This window comes from Brachionichthys hirsutus, chromosome 11 (genome assembly GCF_040956055.1).
Source record: "Brachionichthys hirsutus isolate HB-005 chromosome 11, CSIRO-AGI_Bhir_v1, whole genome shotgun sequence".
Taxonomy (NCBI): Eukaryota; Metazoa; Chordata; class Actinopteri; order Lophiiformes; family Brachionichthyidae; genus Brachionichthys; species Brachionichthys hirsutus.
In genome coordinates, this window is record NC_090907.1 from 5,412,846 (window position 1) to 5,427,673 (window position 14,828).

At 45.7% G+C, this 14,828-nt stretch overlaps 1 protein-coding gene across 1 annotated transcript in view; it reads left to right on the forward strand.

The window, feature by feature from the left end:
* The first annotated feature begins 2,115 nt into the window (after positions 1-2,115).
* Positions 2,116-14,828, forward strand: part of dscaml1 (Down syndrome cell adhesion molecule like 1) — a 33,406-nt gene continuing 20,693 nt past the window's right edge. Inside the window, exons 1-6 of the mRNA XM_068745740.1 lie at positions 2,116-2,464; positions 9,776-9,922; positions 10,009-10,287; positions 11,419-11,694; positions 11,933-12,232; positions 14,119-14,261. Coding sequence (XP_068601841.1) covers positions 2,116-2,464; positions 9,776-9,922; positions 10,009-10,287; positions 11,419-11,694; positions 11,933-12,232; positions 14,119-14,261 — 1,494 coding nt within the window. The remainder of the gene's footprint in view (positions 2,465-9,775; positions 9,923-10,008; positions 10,288-11,418; positions 11,695-11,932; positions 12,233-14,118; positions 14,262-14,828) is intronic.

Here is a 14,828-nt window from a genome sequence, read left to right on the forward strand (position 1 = left end):
CCCTCATTATAATGATTTGAGGTTCAGCTTCAGTGGCTGGCCCATTAAAACCAAGCAGCGGCAGCAGCTTTGCCTCTCCTTACACTGCAGGCAGACAGCTAGGCAGCCTCATAAGATGGCCTCTGCTCTGCATACTGCATTACAAAATGATATGCAAAAATGGCCCACATTTGCATCGCTCATACCCAAATATGGGGTAATTCTCTGATGCAGCAGAGACGGAGGCACTTGTATAGACATGTCGAATGACCTTGGCCGACGCCACCTCTAACTGAACTGCAGTTTCTTGGTGCCGGCCATTTATGAGACCTCCCTCTCTTTAGGGAGGGATGTTAAGGACTGTACGGGGATTGGATGGCGGGCAGACGGGAAGAAGGAAATGTGGGGGATGTGGGTAAGCAGTGGGGGTACGGGCAAAGGCCAGGAGATTGGCATGACTCCCTCGTGTTATCCTTTCGTCTACATGACTGTATCCATATGAGCCTCACTGTGCCCTTTGAGCCGCCATCAACAGGAGACATCGAAAAAGGCGTTTAGACACAAAATGTAATTAAAGTGTGATCAAGATAATGCAAGACAGTAAGAAGCTAATGGCAAAATCACACACTGATCATTTTGTGCCACTCTGTGATGCATTAAAGAAGTAATGCTGGAACTTCAGACTTGGTGATTGTTGCACAGATTCAGGGGGATTTCCTGACAAGAAAAGTCCTTTTATTGCACCGGCAGTGGACTAAATTCATGCAATTGCTGCTTCAGTGGTCATGACATTGCAGACACCTGTGAGAGATTCATGAAATACTCATAAAATAATTAGGTTATATGTTTAGGAATGGAGTGGCAGCATTTATTTAATTCCTTCAAGGGGAAGCCCAAAACCTTTAAATGTTAAAAAAATAAATATATATATATCTCTGAGACCGGCTACAAAACGAAGTTGTACGAAGCCCTTTGTGGCCCCAGACTGAGTTGCTCAAAGATGGATAATTAGACCCTGGTGATGTTACTGAGTCCACGCAGGTTTCCAGCTGAAGAATAGGGAATAAAAAGGACGCTCAGGCGTGCATAGCCGACTCCTCATTTCTGTTTGAGGTTGCAGGCTCGGGGCTGCATCGGCTGCTGGTAGAGCATACATATTCAACCAAAATGCTGGTTGCATTGTGTGTAATGCAGCCCTCAAACTTTAGAAAGGAAGACCGATGAGTGAATATGGCATATCTGGTTCTGCTGTGTCAATTTCAAAATGTGTTATAAATGTAATGCTAAAGCCCTAAAGTCTATATGGCAGTAATCTGAAGGCCATTTGCTAAAGCTCCGCGAGTGCGTCTCCATGGGCAAATTGAATGTTGCGCAGTTAATAATTTAACTGAATCAAAGGCCACCAAAGGGAAAGAAACATGGTGTTTATTGACCTGCTTAGATTGTTGCACTGCTTTTCTGTCAAACATGCTTACGTCCAAGAATCACACATCAACCTGCCGGGGGACACTGGATCGGTTTTCAAGACCTCAAAGGAAGTGTTACTGGCCCCTCTCTCTCTCTCTCTCTCTCTCTCTCTCTCTCTCTCTCTCTCTCTCTCTCTCTCTCTCTCTCTTTCTCTCTTTCTCTCTTTTGTGCTTGACTTCTCGTGTGACTCTACATGCTGAGTGCTTTATGTTTGTGTCGGAAGAATAAATAATTATCACACAACAAACTGTAAGAGAGGGACAGAGAAAATCAGGATACCTGGAAGCATGGGCTGGGACCTTGGCTTCCCTGTATTCTTCTCCTTCATCCATGTCGTCATCATCATCAACATCATCATCATCAACACCATCATCCTCCCTGGAATATATCTTGTTTTTTCTTTGAGCATTCTTTTTCCTTTCCATTCCTCCCATTTAGTCCATCTTTGCACTCCACTTTTTCCTCTTTCTCATTCTCTTTTTTTCCTGCCCCCCCCCCCCCGGCAGTGGCATTGGGCTAAAGTGGGACAGAGTGTGTTGGGGCAGTGAGGCAGAAGAGACAGCCAGGCAGGGAGAGCTGCTGCTCCGCTGTGGTACCCCCCCCTCCAAACACATACCTCGGGCGCCCTCGGCCCCTCAGGCCTCCCACTATGGGGGACCCGCTTTTAGCATGTCAACCCTGCTCCACTCCAGCCTTGAACATCTGTCGCTGCATTTCCTTTGCTTCCCATCATCCCTCATTTCTTCCACTCCTCCTCTTCGTCCTCTTTTGGGTCCTTGTCGCCAAGATGCCCTGCAACAGCAACGAGGGTGCATCATCGCGGTGGCACAGGCGAACGAGGGGAGGAAATCCAACCCCAGAACCACCAAAGCCAGCCACCTCCCCGACCTCCCCGACCCAACCACCACCTCCTTATTTGGCTCCTCAAATCCGCCCTCACTGCAAGCTGCACTCATCCACGTACAGGTCTTGTTCTCCGGTGACCCTTGCTCGCCGAGCTCCAGCGTGTGTCACCGCGGTACTGTTGACATGCTGTGACACTGTAGTGCCCCCCCACTGAGGAAAACATAGCTTTACAAAGGGCAAGGCTTTATTGATTTGTGTGAGAGTTTACCACACAGGGGCCAGCAGTATCCCCTCCCTCAGTCTCACACACACACGTGTGCAAAATAAACTGCAGCATCGTGTGCAAGTGTGTGTCGGCACATGTTGCAGACGGTTGCTTCTCATTGGCTTGACGCACGGCGGTGAGTCAACACAGAGGATCCATGATCGCTCTTTTCCCTGGTTGCCATGTTTTCCTCTAAATAATGTATAACAATCACACACAAAAGAGACCTTTGCATGAAATTAGATGTTCACGCATCGCGATTTTGTGTTTTCCACTGCAGAAATAAGGTCACGCTTTAGTAGACTTCAATCTGTGGGCGCGCATTGTTCTGTTTGCAATGCGTGAGATATGTCCGGAGAGCCTTCTCATGACTGGCGAGCGTGTCTCCATCTATTATCTATGACACTAAATAACTCAAGGCTAAAGCGACACAATGCACCTCATGTCGATTGTGTGTCTGTGTGTGCAGCATGTGTCAATGTGAATAAATTAAATAGTTGTGTGTTTGTGCAGTCTGACATACCGAACATCCTTTTATCAACAAGCAGTATCTTTTCCTTTCTATCCATCTCACCTTTTTTTCCTCATTTCCTCATCCAGCCATCCACCCCTGCCTTCATCAGGCTGCTTGAATATTTATGGCCATTCCAATTAGCGTGCCAGAGGCCTTTAACCATCACAGAGACAGCGATGAAGACATGGGTAGTGGGCTGATGATAAAAACAGTCAGATTATCACATTTCTGTATCTTTCCATTTCTTTTGGTTTGGATGAGTGCATTTTTCCATTCTCTTTATTTGTTTTCCGTTTCTTCCGCTCTCTTTCTCTCTCTCTCTCTCTCTCTCTCTCTCTGTCTCTCTAATCTCAAGCATGAGTTGTTCAGAGCGGGCGAGGGGCGCGTGGGTGTAAGGGGTGCCACCTTCGAACGTCAGACGTCGAAGGAGAAACAGGGAGACAGCAAGCGAGAGGAAAAACGGAGGTAGAGAACAGGGAAACCAAGGAAACGGATATAAAGACGGAGAGAGACAAAGAAAAGAGTCAGGATGATGGTGTTGGAGGGGAAAGGGGAGGCAGCAGCTGGCATTTAAGAATGAAACATGCCTTTTTAATGAGCGCATTAGTCCTCTGCACACCTATCCTCAGATTACTGCATCACACTGAACCTGGTAAACACAGGGATGGCAAGGTCAATGGCTGGGGCTGAAAGCCTGCAACTCTCACGGACAGATGCAGAGAGATGATTATGTCTGCTTCCCTCTCACCCATTGTTGCCGTTGCTAAGTGTTTGTGTCTATCTAGCCCTCGGAAAAAGAGGCAGACTGTGCAGTTCACTCAACTCGCCTTTATTAACCTCATCCTGCTATTTTGACATAACCTCTCTGCAGCCCGCACATAAGCTTTTGTCTCAGTTTGAGGCCAGAGGAAGAGGCAGCGGTGCATGTGGGTCTTTTCTATCTGGGTTCTTCTCAGTAGCACGCAACTATTACGGGCTACTTTGAATGTGAATAGAGAGGAGATAGGAGCAAGCATCGTTCATTTCATAAGAGCGAGACAGAGCGACTCAGAGAGGGAGAAAGCCTATTGTCGCGAGGTGTAGATTTCCTTTTTGTCAAACACATGTCAGCTCGTCACACTTCGCAGAGGAGAGGAGGATTGGAAAATTACAGCAGTGGAGAGAATGATGAGGGGAGAGGGCGGGCTGGAGGCGCGAGAGGAACGGAGGAGGAGGGGAGTGGTATTGATTTGACACTCGGGGAATCACACTACAGCTCTGTTCATTTTCATTCATCTGCCCTTGTAATGGGGGTGTTAATATGGCAGGTTGGGGGGAGAGGGCAAGAGGGGGATTTAGGAGGATGAGAACATTTTATTAGAATCCAATCTTTATTATCCTTCACCTCTGCCCACCTTGCAGCCCCGACACACAACAGACACACATGTCTGCACTGATGCACATGCATGTCTGAGCTTATGCTGCATGGTTTGGGCACACACAAACACACACTTACACACTTATTCACATCGATGTGAGTGACCGTGGGTGAGGGTGTTAATTACATGTGTGTTGTGCATATGTGTGTGTGTGTGTGTGTGTGTGTGTGTGTGTGCATGCATGCATGATAAAAGATGGATGGGCCATTATGAGGAGCTCAAACGAAATCTCATTTCTGTAGGCCTTCCCAGTGCCTTCTTAAAATCAACCATCGTGGGGCCTTGATAACCAGCAAATAAATTACCGATGAGAAGGAGTAGTGGAGGAGAAATCAGGTTTGACTCCTATCGCTCCTTTTCTAATCTTCTTCACCTGTTCACCGCTTGAAAGAAAGAAGTCAAGAGTTTCAGCGAATCCTTATTGACTCTTAAACACGTCTGTGCAAATGTGGTTCTGGAACTGTAGCTGTCCGCGGGGCTGGAACTGTAGCTGTCCGTGGTTCTGGAACTGTAGCTGTCTGCGGTTCTGGAACTGTAGCTGTCCGTGGTTCTGGAACTGTAGCTGTCTGCGGTTCTGGAACTGTAGCTGTCCGTGGTTCTGGAACTGTAGCTGTCCGTGGTTCTGGAACTGTAGCTGGCCATGGGGTTGACCTGCTGCAGCTCTTTTAAATGCACCACACCCCCACCTGCACTGATTCTAGGGAGGCTATATTTGCTTATGCAGATTTGGCCATGTTTTATAGTAGCATAGCTTATTAAAACATCCTTTACACATAGCTTAGTTTGCTCTCTGGGAGATGCATCAATAATTGATTAATAAAGTTCCTGCATTTTTTCACCCTATTCCTGCACAATAGCTTGAATGGTAACCCTAACTCTAATGAATCACCCAAAAAAAATCTCACGCATGCTTCAGTTTTTTTTTTAAAGTTATTTTTACAGCAGTTCAGTTGAGGTTGGTGCATCTGATGTATTCCATGCTTTCTCCGACATGAGCCTGTTTGTGTGAGGTGCCGAGCCAGTCAAATTAAGAAAGTGGCGATAAAAGGGACGGTAGAGACACGAGGAAGGAACGAGAAGAAATGCAGAAATGAAAAGATGAACCTCGAGGAGGATTATTAATACGGAATGTGTACTTGTTCTCCGCTGTCTGCCGTCGCTGTGGCATCCTGTAGTGAGGATGCTCTGCACAAAATGCACTCTTAATTTATTGGATGCACTCTGCTTGCACAGATTGTGAAGGTTACAATTGAGTGTTTGTGTGTGTGTCTGCTCGGACCACTGGTAGCTTTAGAATTTGAAAGGCAGTTCATTATAGTCTCTAGCTTTTTGTTAAAAAGCCTCAAGTGAAAAGTACAGAAGCGATGCACAGAGAGGCACGCAGCTCTTCTGCGGCCTCTAGCCCGGGCCCGAGAATCAATTACACATCCATTCAGCAGTTTTTTCCTCCTCTCATCTCCGTCGCCATCATTTAAATGGCTGATTTTGTTTTTCCCTCTAATGAAGGGTACACTGTCGCACACACTCGCATGCAAAACACACATGAAACGCACACTCGCACATGTCGCTGTGTGCCACCGCAGCGCCCCCTACCCAGCTGTTGTCACGTGAGTGCACAGGCCCTAGCAACAGCGAGCAAGAGAGCGAACGGAAAAGAGAGATCAGGGAAGACAGGAAAGGGGGAGAGAGAGAGATAGAGAGAGAGAGAAGGAGGGAGGGGAGCCATAGAGCATTAATAAGTGATGAGTCCAACAGTGTGAATTCTGTTAGTTAGCATTGCTGCCGCTCCACCGTCATTTGCATGGCAGCACCGAGGGAAGAAAAAAAAACCCTCTACCATTTCCTCTCTTGCTCTATTTATCTCACTTCTTTCTCAGTTCCACGCTCTGTTTTATCTATTTATGTCGCCTTCTTTTCTCTGTGGCTTCGCCAACATCTCAAAACACGCATATCCTTTCTTACTTGCCTTCTTTATCTTGCTTTCCTATCTGATCAGATCCTCTTCTACCCCCCCCCCCCCCCCCAATCCTCCTCATGCAACGTTCCTCCATGAACATTTTCATCTTCTTTTCTCCCTTTTGTATCGCTTCATGATCTCCTACGATTCTGTTTTCTCAATTTGATGGTAATTTGATGAAAATGGCAGTCATATACTATCCTGAGATATATTTAGCTGTGCCTTTCCTGCATCCCTTCATCTTCTGCCTCCATCTTTACCTCCTCTTCCACCTCACCTCCCCTTCCCCTCTGCTGTCTCTCTGTGCCTAGAAGAGAGGTGTCCTCTCTCTGGGGGAACTTTGGAGAAGACAAGTGATGCTCTAGGGCTCCCTAATCCCTTTTTCATTGTGTGTCTCTCTTCCACCCTGTCTCTCTGTCTCATTATTTGCATGTATGCGTCTGTCTGCAGAATTTCTGGCACACGCACACACACACACACACACACATATAGATCAAGAAGCAGCAGCTTCACTCTGCACTTGGCTTGACTTGCTGCCTCAGGCTGATCAGCTGAACCGATTCCATTACTTACAGACCCCCCTGAAAGGGGAGGAAAAGAGCACAAAGTAAAGGGGGAGAAAGGCAGAGGTAGGAAGGGGTAGAGGGCAGAAGGGGGACTGAAGGAAGGAGTGGAGTTTAGATGCCGTGCAGATTGGGAAAGAGTGAGGGGATTTTGTGCCAACGCTGGGTGTGAGAATTCAAAAATCCTCATCCTGACCCCCAAAATAAGAAGCAGAAGAAGCACACACACATATGTGTATATAGTATTGTATCTGTATTGTAGTATATATTATGTGTATATATACACACACATGACACCACAACAACAAAAACAAACAACAAACTCCTGGAGGCAGAGGCAGACTAGACGAGAATTGATCTCCTCTCCCACAAGGAGAGGCTTGCAAGGGAGAACAGAGAGAGGGAGAGAGCGAGAGAGAAAGAAAGATGTAGAGGAATTGTTTTTACCCATTTGTGGCTGTTAGGCCTGCAGGCCCCTCATCCTTCTCACTCCCGCTCCCTCCCTTGTCACTCCCAATGGCATGTTTCTCTTTGTCTCCCTAGCGTTCCCTCCATCAATCTCCATCTGCCGTCCTCCCCCTTGCAGGGTCAGCCCCTTCCACTCCTCTGTTACCTCCCTGCATCCCTGCTGCTGTTTTAAGTGTGCCACTTTTTTACAGAGAGTAGAGGAGCGGGCAGAGGCTGTTAATTAGATATCAGGTAGAGCGGTGCAGCAGCAAAAGAGAAGAAAGGAAATTAAGAGCAATAGGCTGACCTCTGAGCATTAATGGGAACCTGAAGAAGAAATGTATTTCATGAAAGAATAACACCACAGCAGAAATTTAGACCATGTGACCCATCTATTCCCAGCTCTTTCTTTTTTATATCCTCTAATGTGACGTATTGAGTTAAATATAATATATGGTACTGAAGATGTAAGACACCAAATCGAAGATTTATTCAATAAAGTCTGTGTTTTTTAATCCAATTTCTGAAAGTTTCTTAACCCAGAGCAAATAGATGTCGATTAAACGATAGATGGAAATGGTGAGGATCTAAAGTAATTTAATTGTTTCCAAAAAGGTGTTATATTGTGATATATTTATTCCCTTTAAAATTTAGATGAATATGTTGCGTTAACGCAACTACATTTGTCATCATGCTTTACAATTGTAAATTAAATTGGGATAAAGTCACAGAAACCCTGGACTAAGATTTCTTTGCACAGCGCTGACGGGCTCCCTCATTAAAACCCCATGTGGAACTTGTTTTTTCTCTCCATTCGTAACTATCTTGTAATTTCTTGCTTGCTGTCTTTCTTCTCCTCTACACAGGCATGTTGTGACAGGGTGTAGCACTAGCAGTGTGTTATACATGGTTCTGCTCACCAAGTGCATATTATCCTGTAAGGCTTAATACCCAGGTTGGAACAAAAGGCCAGGCCTGGAAATTATAGCACAACACCCTGACTGCAATGAAAACACGTCTATCTATTTATCTATCTGTCTATCTGTCTGTCACTGTCTATCTGTATGCCTGTCCTTGGCCTGACATTTTCTGAATGCATGTGCTGGATTTATTTTTCTATTCATGATTCTATTCATTTATTAGCAGAAGTTTAAAATTAAAGTTAAAACTGCAGAGCATGTTTAGGTTTTCGACCCTGACTAAAACACAAACACACAAATAAAATAAAACAATTCTTCTGTGATTCATTGATAATGCATGAAGTAAAAAAGAAAAACCTCTAATAAAACTTTTCAAGAAGTTGAAGTGTGTGTGTGTGTGTGTGTGTGTGTGTGTGTGTGGGCGGGGGTTGCACATGTGTGGGTGGGGCAGGGAGCCAGGTCATTTTACTTAATCTCCTTTGGATGGAGTTGTGCAGCTATAAAAATGCATTGATTGCCATTACTCACACTGCGGCGGCAGACACATGCACACAGACACGGCACTGATCCTTACCGATGCTTTCATATTTACACATATTTATTAATACTCATAAATGCAGAAGATCGCAATACTTTGACGTTGACATCTGTTAAAAATGTATTTAAAATGATCATTTAGCAGCAAAATGAAGACCAAACCCAACTGGAGCTTTTAATGAACAACCAAAGCCGTCAAACATCACACCTCTCGAGGGTTTCAGAATATACCTGCAATATTTCTGTGTTTTACTTACATGCTCTGTTGTCTACATTTCAAACTGACATTGAAACATCATGTAGAGCAAACAGCACACACACACACACACACACACACGCTGCAGAACCAAACAATCTGCAATATACTACAAACTCTAAAGTGCACGCTGTCTAAAATATTCCTTTGGGGGAAATAGAATACAAAAAGGTTCATGGAAGCAGAAAGAAACACTGAAATACACTCTCCTCATCCTCCTCCTCCTCTTCCTCATCACATGCTGTCTCTATTGACACAAGGATAAATCAGAGGGAGACCAAGCAGTCACTGATGTGAAATGAAAACGACTCTGATCTGCTGTTACCATAACACACACACACAGGCACATCAATTATTAACAATTACAATGACTCTGCTCTCTCTTCTGTCTTTCTGTATTCCGTGTATCTCACTAGAATAATAGGACAGCATATGGTAAAAGCTCCCATGTGCTTACATAAGTGCATATTCTAATCCAAATTAAAAAAAAATAATTCCTCTGGAGTCGATCATTTGTCTGGAGATTTTTCTCAAACTTTGTAAAATGTTATCGGCTTAAACAGTTCACTAACAAATCCTCCTGCGCCACTCTGCCATCTTCCACAGGTAATCGTTTCTTCCTGACCACATCCGGCGCTCTGTATATCTCGGAAGTGCAGAAGGAAGACGCTCTGTCCACCTATCGCTGCATCACGAAGCACAAGTACAGTGGAGAGACTCGCCAGAGCAATGGAGCCAGGCTCTCTGTTATGGGTGGGCAACACGTCGCTGTGCGCTTACTGTAACTGTTTAACCGTGAGATAAAAGATAGAGTGAATAAATGTTTGCTTCACCGACAGACCCTACGGAGTCCACCCCATCAGTGTTGGACAGTTTTCAGTCCGATGAGGTGCAGATTGGACACAATGTGGAGCTGCCCTGCATCGCATCCGGATACCCAAACCCCACCATTCGATGGCTAAAGGATGGTCGGCCATTACCTTCAGACTCCCGCTGGACGCGGCGTGTCACTGGGCTCACCATTGCCGACTTGAGGCTCGAGGATAGTGGCAACTATATCTGTGAGGTCACCAACAGCTTTGGCTCCAAAGAGGTGACAGGTCACCTCAACGTCATAGGTGGGTATACAATCTGGGAGGGTGTGGAACAGTAAAATGCCCCTAAGCAGGCCATTTGATCGCCCACATCGACACACAACATGAAGCAAAAAAAGATGGACACGTGTAATGAATGCGGTGTCGGGTCAAGCGCAATGGAGGCATCAGTTAAGCTCTGCTGGCTTTGCTTTGACCCGGAGACGAGCCCATTCTCCAAGGACACACTCGCTCTCCAACCTCAGCGAGGCGTCCGGATGCCAATAGAGCAGAACGTCGGCTGTGCAGGGGCAGTGGAGAGAATCTCACAATCGTGCGTGAGTGAGACGCGTAAGGAGGTGGCGCAGATAGATCATGGGGAGCAGTGGACAGTTGAATGGTGATGTTGATGGGCAGTGGGTAGACTGGCCAAAGGACAGATCAGAACTCAACCTAAAAACGTTAAATGACAGGGGATAGATGGTGGTACAGACACACACGCACACACACACACATTTGGATACACAGTACAGTACATGCACTTATTTTCCATGAAGACAATCACACACAAACATCGTCGCTCCTCACACACACTCAGCAGCCTCCAGCACTTAACACCAGCTGCTTTATTGCTCACTGACATTTTCTCCCCTCTCTGTCTCTGTCTCAGTTTTTACTTCATGTACACACACACACACACACATATACACACACAAGCAATGGTAGAAACCTTGGCAAAGAACAAATACACTATCACACCACACCAAAACGTAATTGCCTCACCAGCACAAATTCACATTTCTTTCCTTCAGAAATACAAGACGTGATACATTATCAGACAATTTTTGAGAATTGTTGGAAGAATTAGGCATCACGGTGGCGTAGTGGGTAGCACGGTGGCCTTCCAGCAAGAAGGTTCCTGGTTGGATTTCAGTCTTTGTGGCGTTTGTATGTTGCCTCTCCGGGATGAATGACTGTTTTTTTTATGCAAGTAGTTATGGATAGATCTAATCTCCAGGTGTTTGTTTTTATGGTGAATGAAGCAACATAAATGTGATAAATATGAATCCAAAAGCTATTTATAACGGGAATACTCAGAGTTTGACAGAGATTATGGTCCTTGTTTAGATAGTAACTTGTTTCATCTGCTTCTTCTTACATTTGTGTGACCTCCAGAGCCGCTGCGGGTCACTTTGTCTCCCAAGAACCTGAAGACGGGCATCAGCAGCACAGTTATCCTGTCCTGTGCTGTCCAGGGTTCCCCCCATTTTACCGTGTCCTGGTACCGTAACACAGAACCTGTCCTGCCCGATCAGCACTTTTCCATCCAGGGGAATCACAATGAGACGTTGTTCATTTCTGCTGCACAAAAAAGGCACTCAGGAGCTTATCAATGCTTTGCTACACGCAAGGGCCAGACTGCCCAAGACTTCTCTATCATACTGCTGGAAGGTGAGGACAGGCTGCGATCGCCTTGCTGGTATATGTATCATGGTGCAGCGTATATGTCTATTACCTTTATGCCTGTTTGTATTTTCCTCTAGATGTCTACATTGCGCTGTGGAATAAACACATTTATCGCTTCATTTACACATTTAATTCATCTTTTGACCAGCTTGAGGGTTTAATCCACTATAATGCTTTATTTCTCTCTCACACCTCGCATCTTTGGCATCTGATCCATCTCCAGATGGTACGCCCCGCATCGTCGCCTCCTTCAGCGAGAGGGTCGTTGTCCCGGGCGAACCATTCTCACTGATGTGCGCTGCCAAAGGGGCACCTCCTCCTACCATCACCTGGACGCTAGATGATGAGCCTGTGGTCCGGGACCTGTCTCGCGTCAGAGCCAGCCAGTACACGCTCTCCGATGGCAGCACTGTGAGCCACGTCAACGTCAGCAGCCCGCAGATCCGCGATGGAGGAGTGTATCGGTGCGCCGCACGAAACTCGGCCGGTAGCGCCGAGTACCAAGCGCGCATAAACGTAAGAGGTGCCTGTCTACTTTTCAATATCAGTCATACAGAGGCCTCTCACAGCCTGACCCTGACCCCTACCCTGACCCCATGTCCTCTCCTCTACCCTTGTATATCTCTACCTCTATCTCTGTTTGCTTGTTTACTGGATATATTTCTTCATTCATCTTCACTGTAAGTTATCACACTTAGTTTTCTGCTGCGATCAGTGTTTTGTTTTTCACCATCATAACTAAGTGTGTGTCATTGTCTCTTGGTCTGTCTCCTTTGTGCTGTCGTCTCATTTGCTCTAAATCTGTAGGAGTGTGAACACACACAAATACATCTGGCCATTCACCTTATGTAGCTACACGTGTGCACAATCTCTCTCACACACACACACACACGTTTGTAGGCATGTTAAAGTAGCGTGGTGATGGCTAAACATATGGAGAGAAAGAGTGACGGAAGGAGATGAAGAGGATCAGCGGAGAGGAAGGAACTTCAGAAGGGAAAGAAACAGATGGCGGAGAGAGAATAGATGAAATAGAAGAATAGAAAGGACGAGGAGAGCTGGAGTCAGACGAGGAGTGATGGTGAACTCTGGTGACAGGACTGGTGATGTCACTGTCATCTGAGCCAACAAGGATGAGGGGTGACACCGACGGACAGGGCTGTCCCTCTCTCTCTCTTGCTCTCTTTCTCTCTCGCTCTGTCCTTTTGTGAGTTGCGACATGGGATGCTCTAAGAAGACATGTCGGAATGATCACTGGAGTGAGAATGAGCCTTATTGCCACAGAGCTTCAGCCAGATGTGGCACAATCTGACACAGAAACTACCAACACACACACACACACACGTACTCACATGAACTCACGGGCAGATTCACACACATGTATTAGCACAAGAAAAGCAGGAACAGACTGGTATGCGTATATGCACTCATCGAAACTTGAGCCACTCAACTTAAAGGGGGCCGTCTGCAACAATCCTGAGCCACACAGACATAACTGAATGCACATGCGTGTGTGTGTGTGTGTGTGTGTGTGTGTGTGGGCCCGTACGTGCACCGGTGCTGCTGAATAATACATCTTTCACTTGTCAGAACTTCAAAGCTGAGCACATGCTGAGGAAGGGAAAGAGAGAAGTGGGGGTAGGAGGGCTAGAAAGAGAGGCAAAAAACAAAGATACAAGACGAACAATGGTGAGAAGGTCAGAGAAGAAGGGAGAGATGATTGATTGATGGCTCACAGCGTCTTACTGTTATGCTAAACACCTTCTGTGCCCGTCTAACTGTCTCTCAGTCTGCCTGCCAAACAGACTTCAGCCTGCTTTTCAGCAATGACACGTGTCCATATCAAGAAAGATATATTTGTATATATACACAAAGATGGTCCTCGGTTGTACACATTTACAGTATAAATGGGCCATACGTATGCAAATATACAAAATATTTCACTCATTCATTTTCATTATCCGCTTTATCCACCTTGCGGGTGGTAAGTTGCTGGAGCTTATCTCAGCCCTTCTATGGGCGAGAGGCGGAGTACACCCCGGAAACTTTGCCAGCGCATCGCGGGGTAAACGTTTTTTTGACCACACCAACATTTTCATCTGCGCTGCATAGTCATAGTTAATATCTGATTATTAATGTTGATTAATTAGGAGCTTTGTTTGCTGTGTTTCTCGAGCCTGAAGATCGTAAAATGACCTAAACAAGACATTCTAACTTCTCTCTTCCAACACCCCAACATGCATTTTTACTCTTCTTTCCTCCCCCCCCCCCTCTCCCCTTCTCCAATCCCTATCATTCCTGAAATTTCCTAAAATTCCACTGCCTACTTCTGGCAGCTAATCAGCTAATGATCTTTTCCGTATTTCTTCCTCTGCTTCCTCTCCTGGTTTCTCTCCATCTGCCCACCAGGTCCTCCGAGGATTCGGCCTATGAAGAACATCACTGCGGTGGCTGGAAGGAACACGTTCATAAGCTGCCGTGTGATTGGCTATCCCTATTACTCCATCAACTGGTACAAGGAGGGGCTTCTTCTGCCTGACAACCATCGCCAGGTTGAGTTTTGCTCTTTGCAATTTTGGCTTAAATACAACAAATATAATATCACATCTTGGGGAGGTTGTTATTGAGTGTAATTTACCAACTGTATCCTCAGGTCCGATCACTCTTACGTGTGTATGTCTGTATAAAAAGCAAGGATTAGCCATGTCCTCATTAGCAACACGGAAGCAGAGGAGAATCATAAAAGATGCTTGTGGTATACAGTAATAAAATGAGTGCACATATAAACTGCATAAATCATATCAATAGAATATTTTGCCTTCTTCTTGAGGGGGTGGGAGGTTGCCAGGAGGCTTATGGGCTGCCTCTTTAAATGAATGGTGGGGGAAAGACACAATCTTGTATCTCAGATTGGCTTTTAAAGGGAATCTACCTTTCATGGAGTACTTCACACGTGATAAATTTAAATATAATAGTCTTTGAGACATTTATTATCTAATTTTCCTATAATGGAGGTAGCAATGAAAGCATTTGACAAGGAAAAAGACGTCTCCTGCCGAGTTGCGGGGCGGCGGTGTCTTTAGCGGTAAGAGTGTCATCCACTTGTGATTGTGGTTCAA